We start from the raw sequence: 14,141 nt of genomic DNA on the forward strand, positions 1-14,141 counted from the left end.
ATTTATAAATGATAAAATATTTTCATAATTTTCATTTGTAGAAAATGTTTTATTATTTTATTTTATTATTACAAAAATTAATATTTTTTTTCTTTACAAGACAAAAGTTTATAAAAAGATGATTATAGAAAAATATTGTATTAACGAATTATTTGTATATACGATATGATTTATGTATGTATGCATGTATGTGTATGTGATATATATATATATATATATATATACATATGTATAAAATAAAAGGCTGAATATAGAAAATATTTTATTTTCCCTTTTTCACACACGCACACATATACACACACATACATATATATATGTAATAATAAAAAAGAAGAATTCTCTAAAAAGAAAATATATAGTTAATCGTTGAGTAAAACATCGTAATGACCGCTTTCCGAAAGTCCGGTGAAGAGCAATCTGGCAGTCTCGTAATAATAGTCAACATGACTGTGGAAAACACGTTCCAATTCATCCTTGCCTTCAATCTCACGATAGATGGAGAGATTCATATGATGAAGCTTTGTTGCTACCGTGCATTCAAGTTCGCTTGCAAACGTCCCAACCATTCTCATGTGCTCATAATATTCTTCAGGATGTGATATATTCCACTCGGCCATTACGAAAGGACCATACTCGTGCCAATTATTCTTTATATATTTAGCAACCTATATTATAATTCATTTTATTAATATCTAACATCTTTTTTATTCGTTCAAAAATTTCTTTTCTTTTTTCTTCATTTTTTTTTTTTTTTTCTTTAGAAATGCAATAATTAATTTTCTTTTTTCATGATATTATTTAAACAACAAATAAGAAACTTTCTTTATAATTAATAAAATAATTCATACGCATTTATAATCTTATATTCTTATTTTTCTTAAAAAACTTATTTATATCGCTTATATCATATATAAGTAGAAAATATTTTAGGAATGGAATGTAGCACATCAAAACAATAAAAAATAAACAGTTCGTATAAACTTGTATGTACTATTTAACTTTGTTTTCGAGTTTATAGCGAATTCGACTTTCAAAAAGCTCTATCTATTTATCTTCATAGAAAATGATTCGAAATGATTTCTTCGCATTTGAATACAGGCCTGCCGACGTCTTACCAATGTTCAATTCTTGCACACTGAAGAGTTTCAACATCGTTAATGGCCGTTCTGTACACAATGGACTTCAAATAACCCCGCAAGTTAAAAAAAAAATCGATTAGATTTAATTGTAAGTCCGGTGAGCGAGCAGGCCAAGGTAACAGGACCGATCCACGACCTATCCATTTGTTTGGAAATCGATTGTTTAGAAATTATCTAGAACTTTGGTTAAAATGTACTGACATTACATCCATTCAATGAAAGAACTGTTGCGATACTAATAATTCGTTATAAACCGAAAATAAAATCAAATATGACATATGTTTATATGAACTTTTTTTTTTATTATTAATACTTGGTACTAAAACCACCCTTGAATATATGTTCTACTTATTTTGGGACATCCTGTATATAAAGAAGCAATTATATTTGTACTAGCTAACCATGTTACGCAAATATTGATGTTCATCTTCATTTTGCCAAAGAATATAGCTGAGCGCACGGAACATGCAGTTTCCATCTCCATAAATTTTATGCACGCGAAACGTGCCCTCTCTGCACTTTAAACGAGCCGTACCTGTAATGAATTCATTTTTTTGTCTTTTAATTATATTGTAATTCATATATTTTACTAATGTTTTACACACGATATTTTTACTAATATTTTACATTGATATTTTATCTAATAATTTAAAATTAAAAAAGAATTAAAAAATATATATATATATCTTAGAAATATTTTTAAATAACTGATCTTTTTTTTTTGTGAAAAAGAAAAGTACTTTCCTCCATAAAAAAAAGAACATTTATATAAATGTTTCTAAATTACATATGAATGGGATTTACTCTCTATTAAATAAAATAATTATAATAATTTATTTATATCGCTGATAGTGATAAAGAAAATAGGTTGTAATGTGTTATATCGATCATCTTTTATGTCACTGTAAAAACGCCACTAAAATGTAAACATGGTTGATTGATGTAGATCATATATATGTAGTAATTTTAACAAAGGAGGTAAAATCTTATAACAAAATTTTTATTTTATAATTATATGTGTATGTGTATACAATTATAAAATTAAAATCTTTTATATTTTTATATTTATTATATATTTTCGTTAATTTTATAAATATATGTATTATTAATATATATATTATAAAATTAGTGTTTTTTGTTTTTATATTTTTTATATTTTATATTTTTTAATTTTATAATTATAAATATATACATATATACATGAAATTACAAAATTATAAATATATATGTATAATTATAATTATAAATATTTTTTATTTTTATATTTATTAAAATATTAAATTATTTATTAAAATAAAAAATTATTAAAATATTTCTTATAATATTTTACCTCCTTTATTAAAATTTGCACGTTTTCCTTTACGTTTTCTAGAAGTTTGGGTGTAACCGTTGGTACGTCTTGCGAGCTTCGTCTCGGAATTTTTCTCAGCTTTCCACAAAGTATAAGAATTTTCTAAATTAATTTTTGGCGCGTTTTGATAAACGTTCGAATCTCCTCTATCCAAATAATATTTAATATAGTAGCAAGAAACGCATCCGTTCTCATTCTTCGTGGGCAACTGGTGCATGCACTCCTCTATAGACATTAAGAGTAAGAAGTCGAGTTTTACTTTCGATTATAATGATCACTACGTATGCAAGATAAAAGAGAAGATTTGTAAAAGCGTGTAAATTACGTATATCAGCGGTTCTCAAGTGTTGTGATATATGACATAAATAGAAAGGAATAATAATTCCAAAAAAAAACAGACATAAAAAGTTGAGAACCATTGATACAGACATCACGAGTCTCACGAAATGTATTAATAATTATAAAAACGACCTAAATAAGCAAATGTATAAAAATTAAATTCATTAAATTTTTGGTTACATTCATAGTATATATATATATATATATATATATATATATATATATCTGTATAACAATCCGATTACCTTTTTCGAATATATAAGAGCAAAGAAAGAAACACCATAAACAGGGTAGATAAAATTTTCTCAATAAGGTTACTGTTTGAACGCTGTTAGCGTCCAGTTTTCAGTTTTTCCTTTTGAAGACACTTTTATTCGTTAAAATTAATAATGATCTCGTAAATATATCTCGTAAGCTGAAAACGAGATTTTACGATTAATAATCCGTTCGCGTGTCCCTTTTAAGAGCCACATCTCATAGAACGTAATTATTCACGAAATGCCATTTATCGTTCATATGTATATATGTAGAGAAAGATAATGAATTGACATTAGCACTTTGAAATCAGAAATATATCTATTCGACCTCGATCGTCATTCCTATGGCAAATTGAACAAAATTATTATATTATAGAATATGCGTGTGTGTTATTGTTTTTTAAAAGTTAGTAGAGAAAAGTAGGTTAATATAAAATATTCACAAGGGAGAAGGAGATTTGAATTCTAATTCAATTCGCGGTACTTATGTTTTATCTTTTTTTTTTTCTATTTTTAATTATCTCCTTTTCATAAATTGAAGATATTTTTTAACATATATTTATAAACGTAATAAACATTTTATTTAGTTCTGATCACATGCTTGTTGTTGAAAAAGATCGTTTTATTAAAATTTGATCGCAACATTTGAATCCTTGTTTCAAGCACAATATTAATACGTCATGAGAATCGAGTTGCGCAGTAAATTACTACGCAGGAAGGAATTCGTTCGGTGCTCGTTGATTGGTTGGTCGCACGCGAGAATAATAAAGTTGGTTGCCCGGACGACGGGATGAAGCGATGCGTGTCATTGCGCGCCGAGGCAGCCAGTCGTTCGCGAGAAAGAAAGGAGGAAGGAGTGTATCACTTCGGAAGTTAACATGGCGTCGTATCGAAACGTGCCACCACTGTGTACAACGAAGCATTAATATTGCGGTACGATATGCGGTCTACGTGTGGTGTAACAAGATCATTGCCGTTTGTCGAGTGAATTCCCAAAATTGTGACGAAGTTTTACGGAAAAAAGAAAAAGAAGGAAAAGGAAAAGAAAAAGGAAAAGAAAAGAGGAAGAAAAAGCACAACGATCGTTCGGTCAAATGACATGGGAATTTGCAGCAGGAGACACTTTCTATTGACGATATGCATTCTGCAACTTGTAAGTATATATTTATTGTTAGTTATATGAACGGAAATGCACAACGGACATCTCAGGTGCGTTGCAGTCTCTCTCGATCATCACGTACACACGTACATACGTATATATACTTACGTACTTTACGACTTACGTACATATGCACGTAACGTACGTACACATATACACGTACACGTACGCACATACATCACACACATTTATGAGAAAGGATACATGCAACACGTTTTTCTAATCTGAGTCATGCGTTTTTTTTATGGATTACGAATCTTAAAAATATAGATATCCTCATTTTTATCTCATCTTTCTTTCATCGAAATGATCGGTCGCTATCTTCGTCATGCACAAATCGTACTCTTTTTCCTTTTCTTTTTCTTTTTTTTTTTTTTTTTTTTTCTTATTTCGTCTTACTTGAGAATAGTATTCATTTTTCTTTTCTAGTAATCGACGCTACGATGGAGTTGGTACTACCGACTTTGTAGATTAGACTCGTTTTATCATTTTATCGACCTCAGTCTTTTGGTTTATCTTTCTACGTTGTTCTATTGTGATAAGTTACTTTGCACACGCGAAAGTATTATTATTGTATATATATATAGATGGAACTAGGCTACTCTTTCGTTTTTTTTTTTTAGATGAAGCTTTCACTTGCAGCATCGGCGTTCTTGATGATGGATCACTTTAATGATTTTTTTTTATTGCAACAATTTAATATCGTATTTTTTATAATATCATTCTAAAATTTTAGAAGAGGTTGATATGTACATACATTTATTAATACTTAGAATTGATATGTAATCTTTAGAACAAAAAAAAAAAAGAAATAAAATATTCTTTAAACGTCTTTAAAGTTTTATTTCTTTAACTTAACACGTATATATAAGTGTTACAAGTTCTAACTTGTATGAGAATGACCAATCAACAAAGTATTTGGAACACAAGACAATTGGCACAGATTAAGAATACACTATAAGGAAATGAGTAGAATCTAAGCAATTGTCTGCATATTGTAAAATACTTTAATTTTATATCACTACTGCTTTGATGCTATATATATTTGATTCTAAATCTTTTGTTTATTTACAGATTACCACCGTAGAGCGTCAAGTTTTCGACTTTCTGGGGTTTATGTGGGCCCCGATACTGGTCAATTTTTTCAATATAATTTTTGTTATCCTCGGATTTTTTGGGGGCTTTCAATACAGACCTAAATATATCATATCGGTGCGTAGACCGATAATTATTCAGTAATGTTATTTAAAAGAATGCTATCACAAATTAATAGGGCAGATAATTTTGCTACAATGAATGCTTATTCTTTCTTTTTATTTCAGTATTGTATATGGAACACACTTTGGTTAGGATGGAACATATTTATGATATGCTTTTATCTCAGTGTAGGAGTACTGGATAAAGTAAGTAAGTTGAAGTTGGATAATTGGATTCATAGATCTTGATTGTAATAAATATTTGTTTTTTCAGAATAGTGATATTTTAAATCTTGGTACCGGTAGTTTCTCCTGGTGGCATGTAAATGGGCCCGGTTGTAAAGCTGTATATGATGTTACTGAACCAGAATTATTCAGGCCAGCACGTCCTAGTAATGTGACGGATTGTGTACTGGATTATGAAGTAGTAGAAATCCTACATGCATCTACACAATGTCTTTTAGGGGTATGTATATATTATATATAGCTTTGTTTACATGTGTCTTTGATACTATTTATAGAATGTGATGTATTACAAATGATATCATTTTCTTTTCTAGTAATTTAAATTTGAATGTTTCAGTTAATGGCAATTATAGGAGGGATCTGTCTAAGTAAAGTCTTTTTAGAAGAAGATGATAGCTGTAAGTATTAATTTATGTTAAAAGAATTTATGTTTATATTTATTTACTAGTTTATAATCTATTTTTTTATACTTCATACTATATAAGAATAAAGAGGTAGAGTAGGTAATGCGCAGGAATATATTTTTATGATAATATTATCGTGCATTGAAATTTCTAATACAGTTTAATAGGATTCAGGTATAAAATTCGAATTGTTAAATAATGGTAAAATTGAAATCTGTATAGTCATTCTTATGGGATATAAATCATATTAAAAGCTGCAGTAAACTATTTCTGCTAGTTGTTAATAATTTAAGCTTATCAGATCATTTATTATTGCTTGAAAAAAGGGTTATTAATTACAGTTGATTTCATTGGTGGATTTGATCCCCCATTCTGGTAAGTGCTTTGCCTCATACACAATTTGCACGCATTTATTCATTTGCTCGTTTCGGCACGATTGACTATGTTGTAAAATACAAGATTTAAAACGTAGTATTATTATATATCTCTTTGATTTTCAATATATACGTTTTAGTTGGAATGTATAAAAGTAGTAAGAAATAACTTTCTGCAGCTTATAAAATTGTAATATTTATTTGATGTATTAAATTGCCATATTCAAAGAAATTTTATCAGTAATTTCAGCATGGAAAAGAGTTTCTGTTGTCTTATTATTGAAAATATTGGGTAGTCACTATTATTTAATAAAAGTATATTAGTGGGACAGACTTATTTTAATTTTGAAAAGATTGAATAAATAAAAATTTCGAAACTTTTACCATTTCATCACAGTTGTATCAATTATATTCTTTAAGTTTTAAAGGTAAAAATATCGTCCGAATCTATTAAGCAAATTTACTCTAACATTATCGATTCTAAATGATATATTTCAGTTGACTTTGTTGGCGGTGATGACTTTGGGTTGGCAGGCCACACACAGTTGCATCCTATGTATGTTAGTTATTCGGCACTTCCACCACCTTCTCATCCATATAAAAATTCCAATCAAGATTATCCTGCAGGCACAACTAGCTCACACCAATCTGGTTATCGAGATACAACTTTTCCAAAAAGAAATGATAAATCATTTAATAGTTCCAGTAATAGTAAAAATAGTAACAGAAATGATACTATCATAAGTAATAGAAGTAATCTATCCAATAACGATATGAAAAACGTGGAATATTCGACTGATTATTCGAATCCTTTAGATCATCTTCAAAGACCTATTTCACCGTATGATGAATATGATTCTTTGGATAGTGCGGCAAGATTAAAATATCAAAAGAATAAATTATATTATCCACATTCTTCGAAGTATGTTTCTGTTACAACTGCTAAATGTAAAACTCAATCAAATCATGGAAAACCAACCAGGACACCTAGCAAACCTAGAATTTTTACAGATCATATCCGTGAACAGCCTTTAAGATCATTTTACTCTGATCCAAAATTGGCCATTGATCGTCATCAAAGTATGAATAATCATGACAGACCAAATAAGTCTAAAAGAGAAAGTAGACCTCTATCGTTATGTGCAAGTAATTTTTAGAGTAAACAAAAATTAGAATATATTGTTTGAAGAATGATTATTAAAAAAAGGAACTTACCTTTTTTTACACACACACACACACACACACACACATACATATATAGACATATATAGAACATATATATAGAGAGAGAGAAAGATACGTAAAAATATGAAAATATAAAAAAGAGAAAGAAAAGAAATCTTCAATTATAAACGAAATTTTAGAAAGATTTTATAAGAAATAACTTTTGCAAGAGATAGTTGATTTGATTTAAAGTTTTGCTTTGCTCTATACTGCCACTCTTTTGGAATATGAAAATGTAACATAAAATTCCTATACTTGCCAAATACACGAAACGATTAGTGTAGCTAGTTGAAGTGCCACTTCCTTTCGTAACAACTTCCATTTCCCTGGAATTATCTCGTTTTGTAGTTTATAGCTTCACCGTAATGATTTATAGTTAATATTTTTCATGTTTTACGTAAAGATGGACTGATCTAATATCTATGAATATAAGTTGTGTTAATTGTTGATTTTAACTTTAATTAAATTAATCGTTAGCTGCGTTTAATTTATACACATACATACGTACTAACTTCACAGTTGTTCAGGGCTTTTTAAATATGTATTTGATATTTACTTTATTATTATTTCTCATCGATAAATTTATGATACGTACACTGTGATAGATAGATGATTAGCCATTATATGGCTGTATGAAGTATGCGCTGGTACAAAAAAAATCAGATTTCAAACGTTAAACTAATAATTGGAGCACAATTTTTGTATGACTTTGCACATGTGCAGAAAAATACTTGACATTATTAGAATTTAGGATGAGAGTTTTGTTTAATTTGTCTTTCTAACGAATTTTTTTTCTGCAGTATGTGCAAAATAATGATGAAGTCGTCCCGTTGTACTTTTTTATCATTATTACTATATTATAATAATAATAATGAATACTTTTTTTTACTATTATACCTACAATTAGTAAGATATAGGCTTCTGAAACATCACTTTTATCAAGCAATATGTTATTTTTTTTTATTATATTTTGGACTGCATTTTATTAGCTTATTACTTATAGCATTGAACGTTTGGTTACTATGTGGTGCTATGGAAAACTATAAATATTTAAGTATGTTTAGTAGTGCATGGTAGTTGGTCTCATCGTGATTTCATCTTCGAACGTTTCGAAAATAATTAATATCTATATATTCCTAATTCGAGATGACAATGCATATAAAAACAAACTCAATATATCTTATTGAACAAAAATTTTATGAATTATAACATGTGAAATTTGAATGATGAACATCTATTTTTAACTCGGTTCTGCATGATATTTTTCTTTTATTTTTTATTATTATTATTTTTTATTTTTTGTTTTTTCCTTTTTTATTTTCTTTTTACTCATACATTAGCATCAACGAATTCATTCCTTTGATAAATGAAGATTAAATATGATGATCAAATATGATGAACGAAGTGAAAAAGTTAATTAGAATTTATTATAATAAATAATGAATAGAAAAATTCATGAAAGTCGGACTATAATCATTACTATATATGTAATGTTTTCAGATAAATATATATATATATTGAATTGGATTAAAGTTTATCGTCTTGCGTAGAAAAGTACAAGATTTCTTGTCACTTTATTTTGCAAAAAAGAAAAATAAATAATGCATAATCTTTTAAGAATGTAGGAATTAGTTTTGTATTATTATTTTGACAACTGTATTGCATTGATTCTTTTGATGCAGTTTATTAGTGACAATAAATGTGCAATGTTACTATTGCTTGCTTTTTTATTTATTAACCCCTTCATTTTTCTTCTTTTTCCTTTTTCTAACATCTTCCTTCTCTCTACGGTTGATTGGTTGGTTTATGGGAAATCTTATAGAATTTTGTGTGGCTATGTAGCTTTTTGGTTAATCATTTTTCAGTAATCTTGGATATATTATTACAAGTAGTATATTTTTATTTTTGCAAGGGAAAATTATTGTTAAAAAATATGTGATATGAATAATTCTTAATCAATTAACAATAGATGTATTGGAATGTATTTTACGATACATATGAGCTAGCGATTATGAAAGTAGCCTAGGTTGTTTTTTAATATAATATAATATAATAAAATTAATTAGAAAATTCAGTTTTTTTAGATCATTTTTATAATTACTAACACATGAATGTGAGTTGCCAAGAAAGAAATATTGTAATTTACAAATTTTTTTAATATCAATTAATTTGCAAGGATATTATCATGATAGAACTTTATATTTGTTTATAACAAAATTAATTTTATTAATAATTAATTAATATAGTCAAGAGACTCAGATACGTGTTTCTTTTTCTATTTATCTCTAAGTTACTCGATGTTATTTCCTTTGTGTTTTTGTTTTTTCCAACAGTACAAATTAAGAAGAAGAAGAAAAAGCAGCCTCGGCCATTGTATAGCATCGAATATTCTCAACCAGAGCCTCCTGTACACGATGACAGTGTATCACCTAAGCCAATGACACCTCGAAGAGTCAAGAGACGTTCTGTGATATCACGAGATGGTACACGTCGATCCAGTCGAAGAAGTTCGGTTAGACAATCACGTCGAAAGAATCCAGTTAATCGAATAATGGATCATCAGGAGAGTCTTTATGCTAATACAGCACCAAGTAATTTAACCAATCAAAATGTAAACTCTTTGTCTCAAGGAACATTGAATTATGATAGGATTTCAGTAAGTTGGGACAGAGATAGAAATTCCAATTGGCAGCCAGAAGCTGTGAATATGGCTGTCTCTTCGCCAACGCTTTGGACTGGACAAGATAATAACAATTATTCAAATACAAGTAATTATTCCAATCAGAATTTGCCCATCTGGGATGGAAATAGCTCAACGAGAAATCTCACTGACAATTGGCAAGAAAATGATCTGAATACTATGCAATGGCAAGGTCAGAGCAATCCAACTTTTCAACAGACTAGTACTCAAAGCTTGAATGGTGAGGATCTTGAAGATTTGTATAGCAATCGGCCTGCTAGTGCTAGATCAAGTTATAGCAATTATCATGGTGTGAGAGCTACACCTCAGGTACCTAGCAGAACCGATATTGTTAGACAGAGTCAAAGACAATTTGTTCTTAGTGGACCACCAGCGTATCAGGATACAGTGATATAATATTCTAATAATGTCCTAATAGTAGCCTAGCATTAATTTTTTTGTTCTTCATCGAAAATGAGAAGGCTAGTTTTTTATCATTTTGATGATTTTTAAAGCTTTACTTTGATACGGACTGACACAAGAGGAATAGACTTTGTACAGATTTTATTTAAGACTTTTAAGCAAACTCTTCATTGTGCGTTACTGTTAAATCAGGCTCTTGTTTCTTTTTAGCAATTTATGTTTTGGAGAAGTTAGGATAATAACTTGTGAATTTCAAAATATTATGAATTAGCTTATATTAGATTTGTATTGTTTTATACAAAAATACTTATTTAAATGTATGAACTTTATACTTTTATCTATCTCAGAAAAAATTTCCAAATTTTTATTTAAAGAATAATTTTTTATTTTTTGACATTCACAAATTGCAACCCTAACTTTAAAAACATTAACAATTTATACATTATACAGAGTAAACTATGTAAAATAGGTAATCTCAATATTTTTTATAATAAATAATAAAAAATATTGGCACAATCCTGTTTTTATAGATTCACTCAGTATAGATATATACATATTTACCGACGTCATGCCTTGAATCTCAGGTTTTAGAAACATTGAAAATTTTACGCTGCTAGGGATACATGCATATTAGTATAATATACTATCTATATATATTATTTTTATCAGCGAATTTAACGACACCGCCATTATTATAATTTAAAAAATATTTCTCTAAATGCTCTCATTATCATTCTTATTCTCCTTGAGAATGGCTATGATCTTATTCATTGTGAATGAAACTGAACAATTTTTATTATATATACTATGCATCAAATTAAAATATTGCACCTCTTAAGTCATCTGTAAATAAAAAAAAAAAAGAAGAGGAAATAATCTCTTACAAAATTAATAATTAATAAAGAAGATAATTGTTTGATTATTTTCTGTCAATATGCAATATTTTTTATTGAGATTTTTAAAAGAAAAGAAAATAAATAAGAGGAAGAAAAAAAAGAACAAAAATTCACATATACATATCTAAAAACGTGAACATGCACGTTTTAATTATAAATATAGTCTTCCAATCGACAGATTTAATTATTAAAATTAGGCGATATCTATATAGATATAATAATAATAATAATGATGATAATAATAATAATAATAATAATAATAATAATAATAATGATGATAATAATAAACAAAAGAAAAAGTATCACGAGTAGCGTGCAATAAAAAAAAGTAATTCAGTCATTGACTGAATATTTTTACAAATGTCAATCAAAAATATTGAAAATAATTTGTTTGTTTTATATGAAAATACAGACATATACACACATTTATATACATTTATAATATACATATACACGTACCGTCGTTAATAATTATGCACCTGGTAATGTCGTTATGCAACTGTAATACAATACATGTAGCAAGTTGTAGTAGAGAACGTAGAGATATAAACACCAAAGTATTAAATATCGATGTAAGTTATATGATTATTTAAGATATCTACATTTAATTTTTGTTTCAAAATTTAATTGTTCAAATCTTTTTTTCTTTTTTTTTTTCTTTTTTTCTTGGAGGTAAACAATTTCCTAGAAAAATAGGAATATTCTGTTCCTAAAGTTACATTTATTGATTCATCATTTTTGATTTTTAAATCATTTAAGAATATAATTAAGTGTACTTTGATATTGTTTTGATTAGAGCTGCATAATAATTGAAAAATCAAAATATTTAATTAAGTACTACTGATATAAACGAAGTTAAAAAACAGAAAGGGAAAAAATTTTTTTTAAATTTTAATTAGAGAAAAGAAATATTGCAAAAATTAAACATAATTTATATACTCAGAGCAAATAAATAGGTTAAATTAAAATAATAATAAGAAACAAAATCTGACGGAATGTTATGAAATTATAATCTCACTTAAAAAAAAAAAGAACAATCAAAATAATCTCGACAGCTCTAATTACGCTCAATTATTGTAAATGATCTGCAATAAGACAAAGTATGGAAAATGTCTATTGTTGATAAGGTATATGTATTTACGTAGTTATATGTCGATACACGTCCATATATATATATATATATATATATATATATATATATATATATATACATACATACATACATATACGTTCCCCTCACGTGTTTATTATAGTTGACCCCAATGATTATGAAACTGACCCGTCATATCTTATTTTTATTATTTTTGTTTATTAATTATTTCACTTACATTATTAACATAGATATCAATATAACACCAAATAATTGACAAATCACATTTTTTTATTTTTATTTATGACTTTTAATTCAGGTCATTTTCATAATTGTTGATAGTTAGGGATGATAAGAGAGAGAAAAAAAATTGATTAAAAAGTATTTTTTTTTTTTCTCGAAAAAACAATTATAAGTACCTTACCGATAATCCTAAGCGTTATTTTTAACTGAAAAATGCCGTCTCAAGTAGATATAATGTCTTTTTTAACTTGTATCGTATAAAAAAAAAAGAATCAATCGAGGTTAAGAAATCGAAGGTGTTTTTATAACTCGCATTTTTACGAAGATCTTTATTGTTCGTCAATAAATAGCAATGAAATTTATCAAATCCTCGCTCTCTTAATGTATAATGTATCATTATTATTACATAGTAATGATAATCGAAAGACAATAAACGATAAGTGTTCAAATATGGGATCACTAATTTGTAATATTTAAATAATATCATTTTCGCGGGCTCGACAATTCTAACCTTAAACAAATTTACCAAAGAAGAAAGGAAAAAAAAAAGAAAAAACAATTTCGAGTTACGAGAAAAAATTAATAATACATTATAAAAAATCAGATTTTAATAAAAATATATAAGAATAATTCAAATTATGATTAGTTTACAATTATTATTTCGATAAATTTTTAAAAAAACAAAAAAAAAAGAAAAAACTGAAACGAATTAATCGAATCTGAAAAGAAGCCTAACGAAAATGAAAAAGAAACTACAAATTGATCGTAGAAAAAGAAAAAAAGATCTTTCAATTACGCTTATTATATTCGGTCGTAGGAAAGAACACAACTTGTCTCTATAATTCCACTTCAAATCACTTTCATACATACTATGCTCTCTAATTCCGTCTTTTATGCCTTAATATACATATGTATCTACACATGTGTGTATGTAAGTACATACGTAATCTACGGAATAAATCATCGCGTCAGAGAAACTCGACTCTCGAAAGGAAAGCGTAATAAACTTCGATCGATCGAATAATTTTTAGCGTCGCGACCGGGATACTTCGCGAGAAACGAATTGGAACGATCGTTCACGAAGGGGATGAGAAGGAGTGGGGATGGGAGACTAGAATAA

The 14,141-nt window shown here is 27.6% G+C and overlaps 2 protein-coding genes across 8 annotated transcripts; one reads left to right on the plus strand and one right to left on the minus strand.

Moving 5' to 3' along the window:
• Positions 1-252: 252 nt before the first annotated feature.
• On the minus strand, positions 253-14,089 carry LOC122633674 (OVARIAN TUMOR DOMAIN-containing deubiquitinating enzyme 9-like). 6 transcript variants are annotated; one of them, XM_043821853.1, is made up of 5 exons: positions 13,892-14,089; positions 12,148-12,187; positions 2,470-2,715; positions 1,541-1,674; positions 253-665 (listed from the first exon to the last, which is right to left on the minus strand). In XM_043821853.1, exons 3-5 carry the CDS (start codon positions 2,705-2,707, stop codon positions 360-362), a joined length of 678 nt encoding a protein of 225 aa, XP_043677788.1. In that variant the 5' UTR covers positions 2,708-2,715; positions 12,148-12,187; positions 13,892-14,089; the 3' UTR covers positions 253-359. The 6 variants fall into 6 exon arrangements, with proteins under 6 accessions (XP_043677788.1, XP_043677785.1, XP_043677784.1 ...); XM_043821850.1 differs by having other exon boundaries at positions 2,503-2,715; positions 13,818-14,089; XM_043821849.1 differs by having other exon boundaries at positions 13,818-14,089.
• LOC122633673 (sodium/potassium-transporting ATPase subunit beta-1-interacting protein) lies at positions 3,910-11,047 on the plus strand. Of its 2 annotated transcripts, none has more exons than XM_043821848.1 (6): positions 3,910-4,239; positions 5,320-5,457; positions 5,568-5,648; positions 5,716-5,907; positions 6,025-6,085; positions 6,964-7,691. In XM_043821848.1, exons 1-6 carry the CDS (start codon positions 4,186-4,188, stop codon positions 7,620-7,622), a joined length of 1,185 nt encoding a protein of 394 aa, XP_043677783.1. In that variant the 5' UTR covers positions 3,910-4,185; the 3' UTR covers positions 7,623-7,691. The 2 variants fall into 2 exon arrangements, with proteins under 2 accessions (XP_043677783.1, XP_043677782.1); XM_043821847.1 differs by lacking the exon at positions 6,964-7,691 and adding an exon at positions 10,023-11,047 and having other exon boundaries at positions 4,107-4,239.
• Positions 14,090-14,141: the final 52 nt, after the last annotated feature.

Source organism: Vespula pensylvanica, chromosome 13 (assembly GCF_014466175.1).
Source record: "Vespula pensylvanica isolate Volc-1 chromosome 13, ASM1446617v1, whole genome shotgun sequence".
Lineage (NCBI taxonomy): Eukaryota > Metazoa > Arthropoda > Insecta > Hymenoptera > Vespidae > Vespula > Vespula pensylvanica.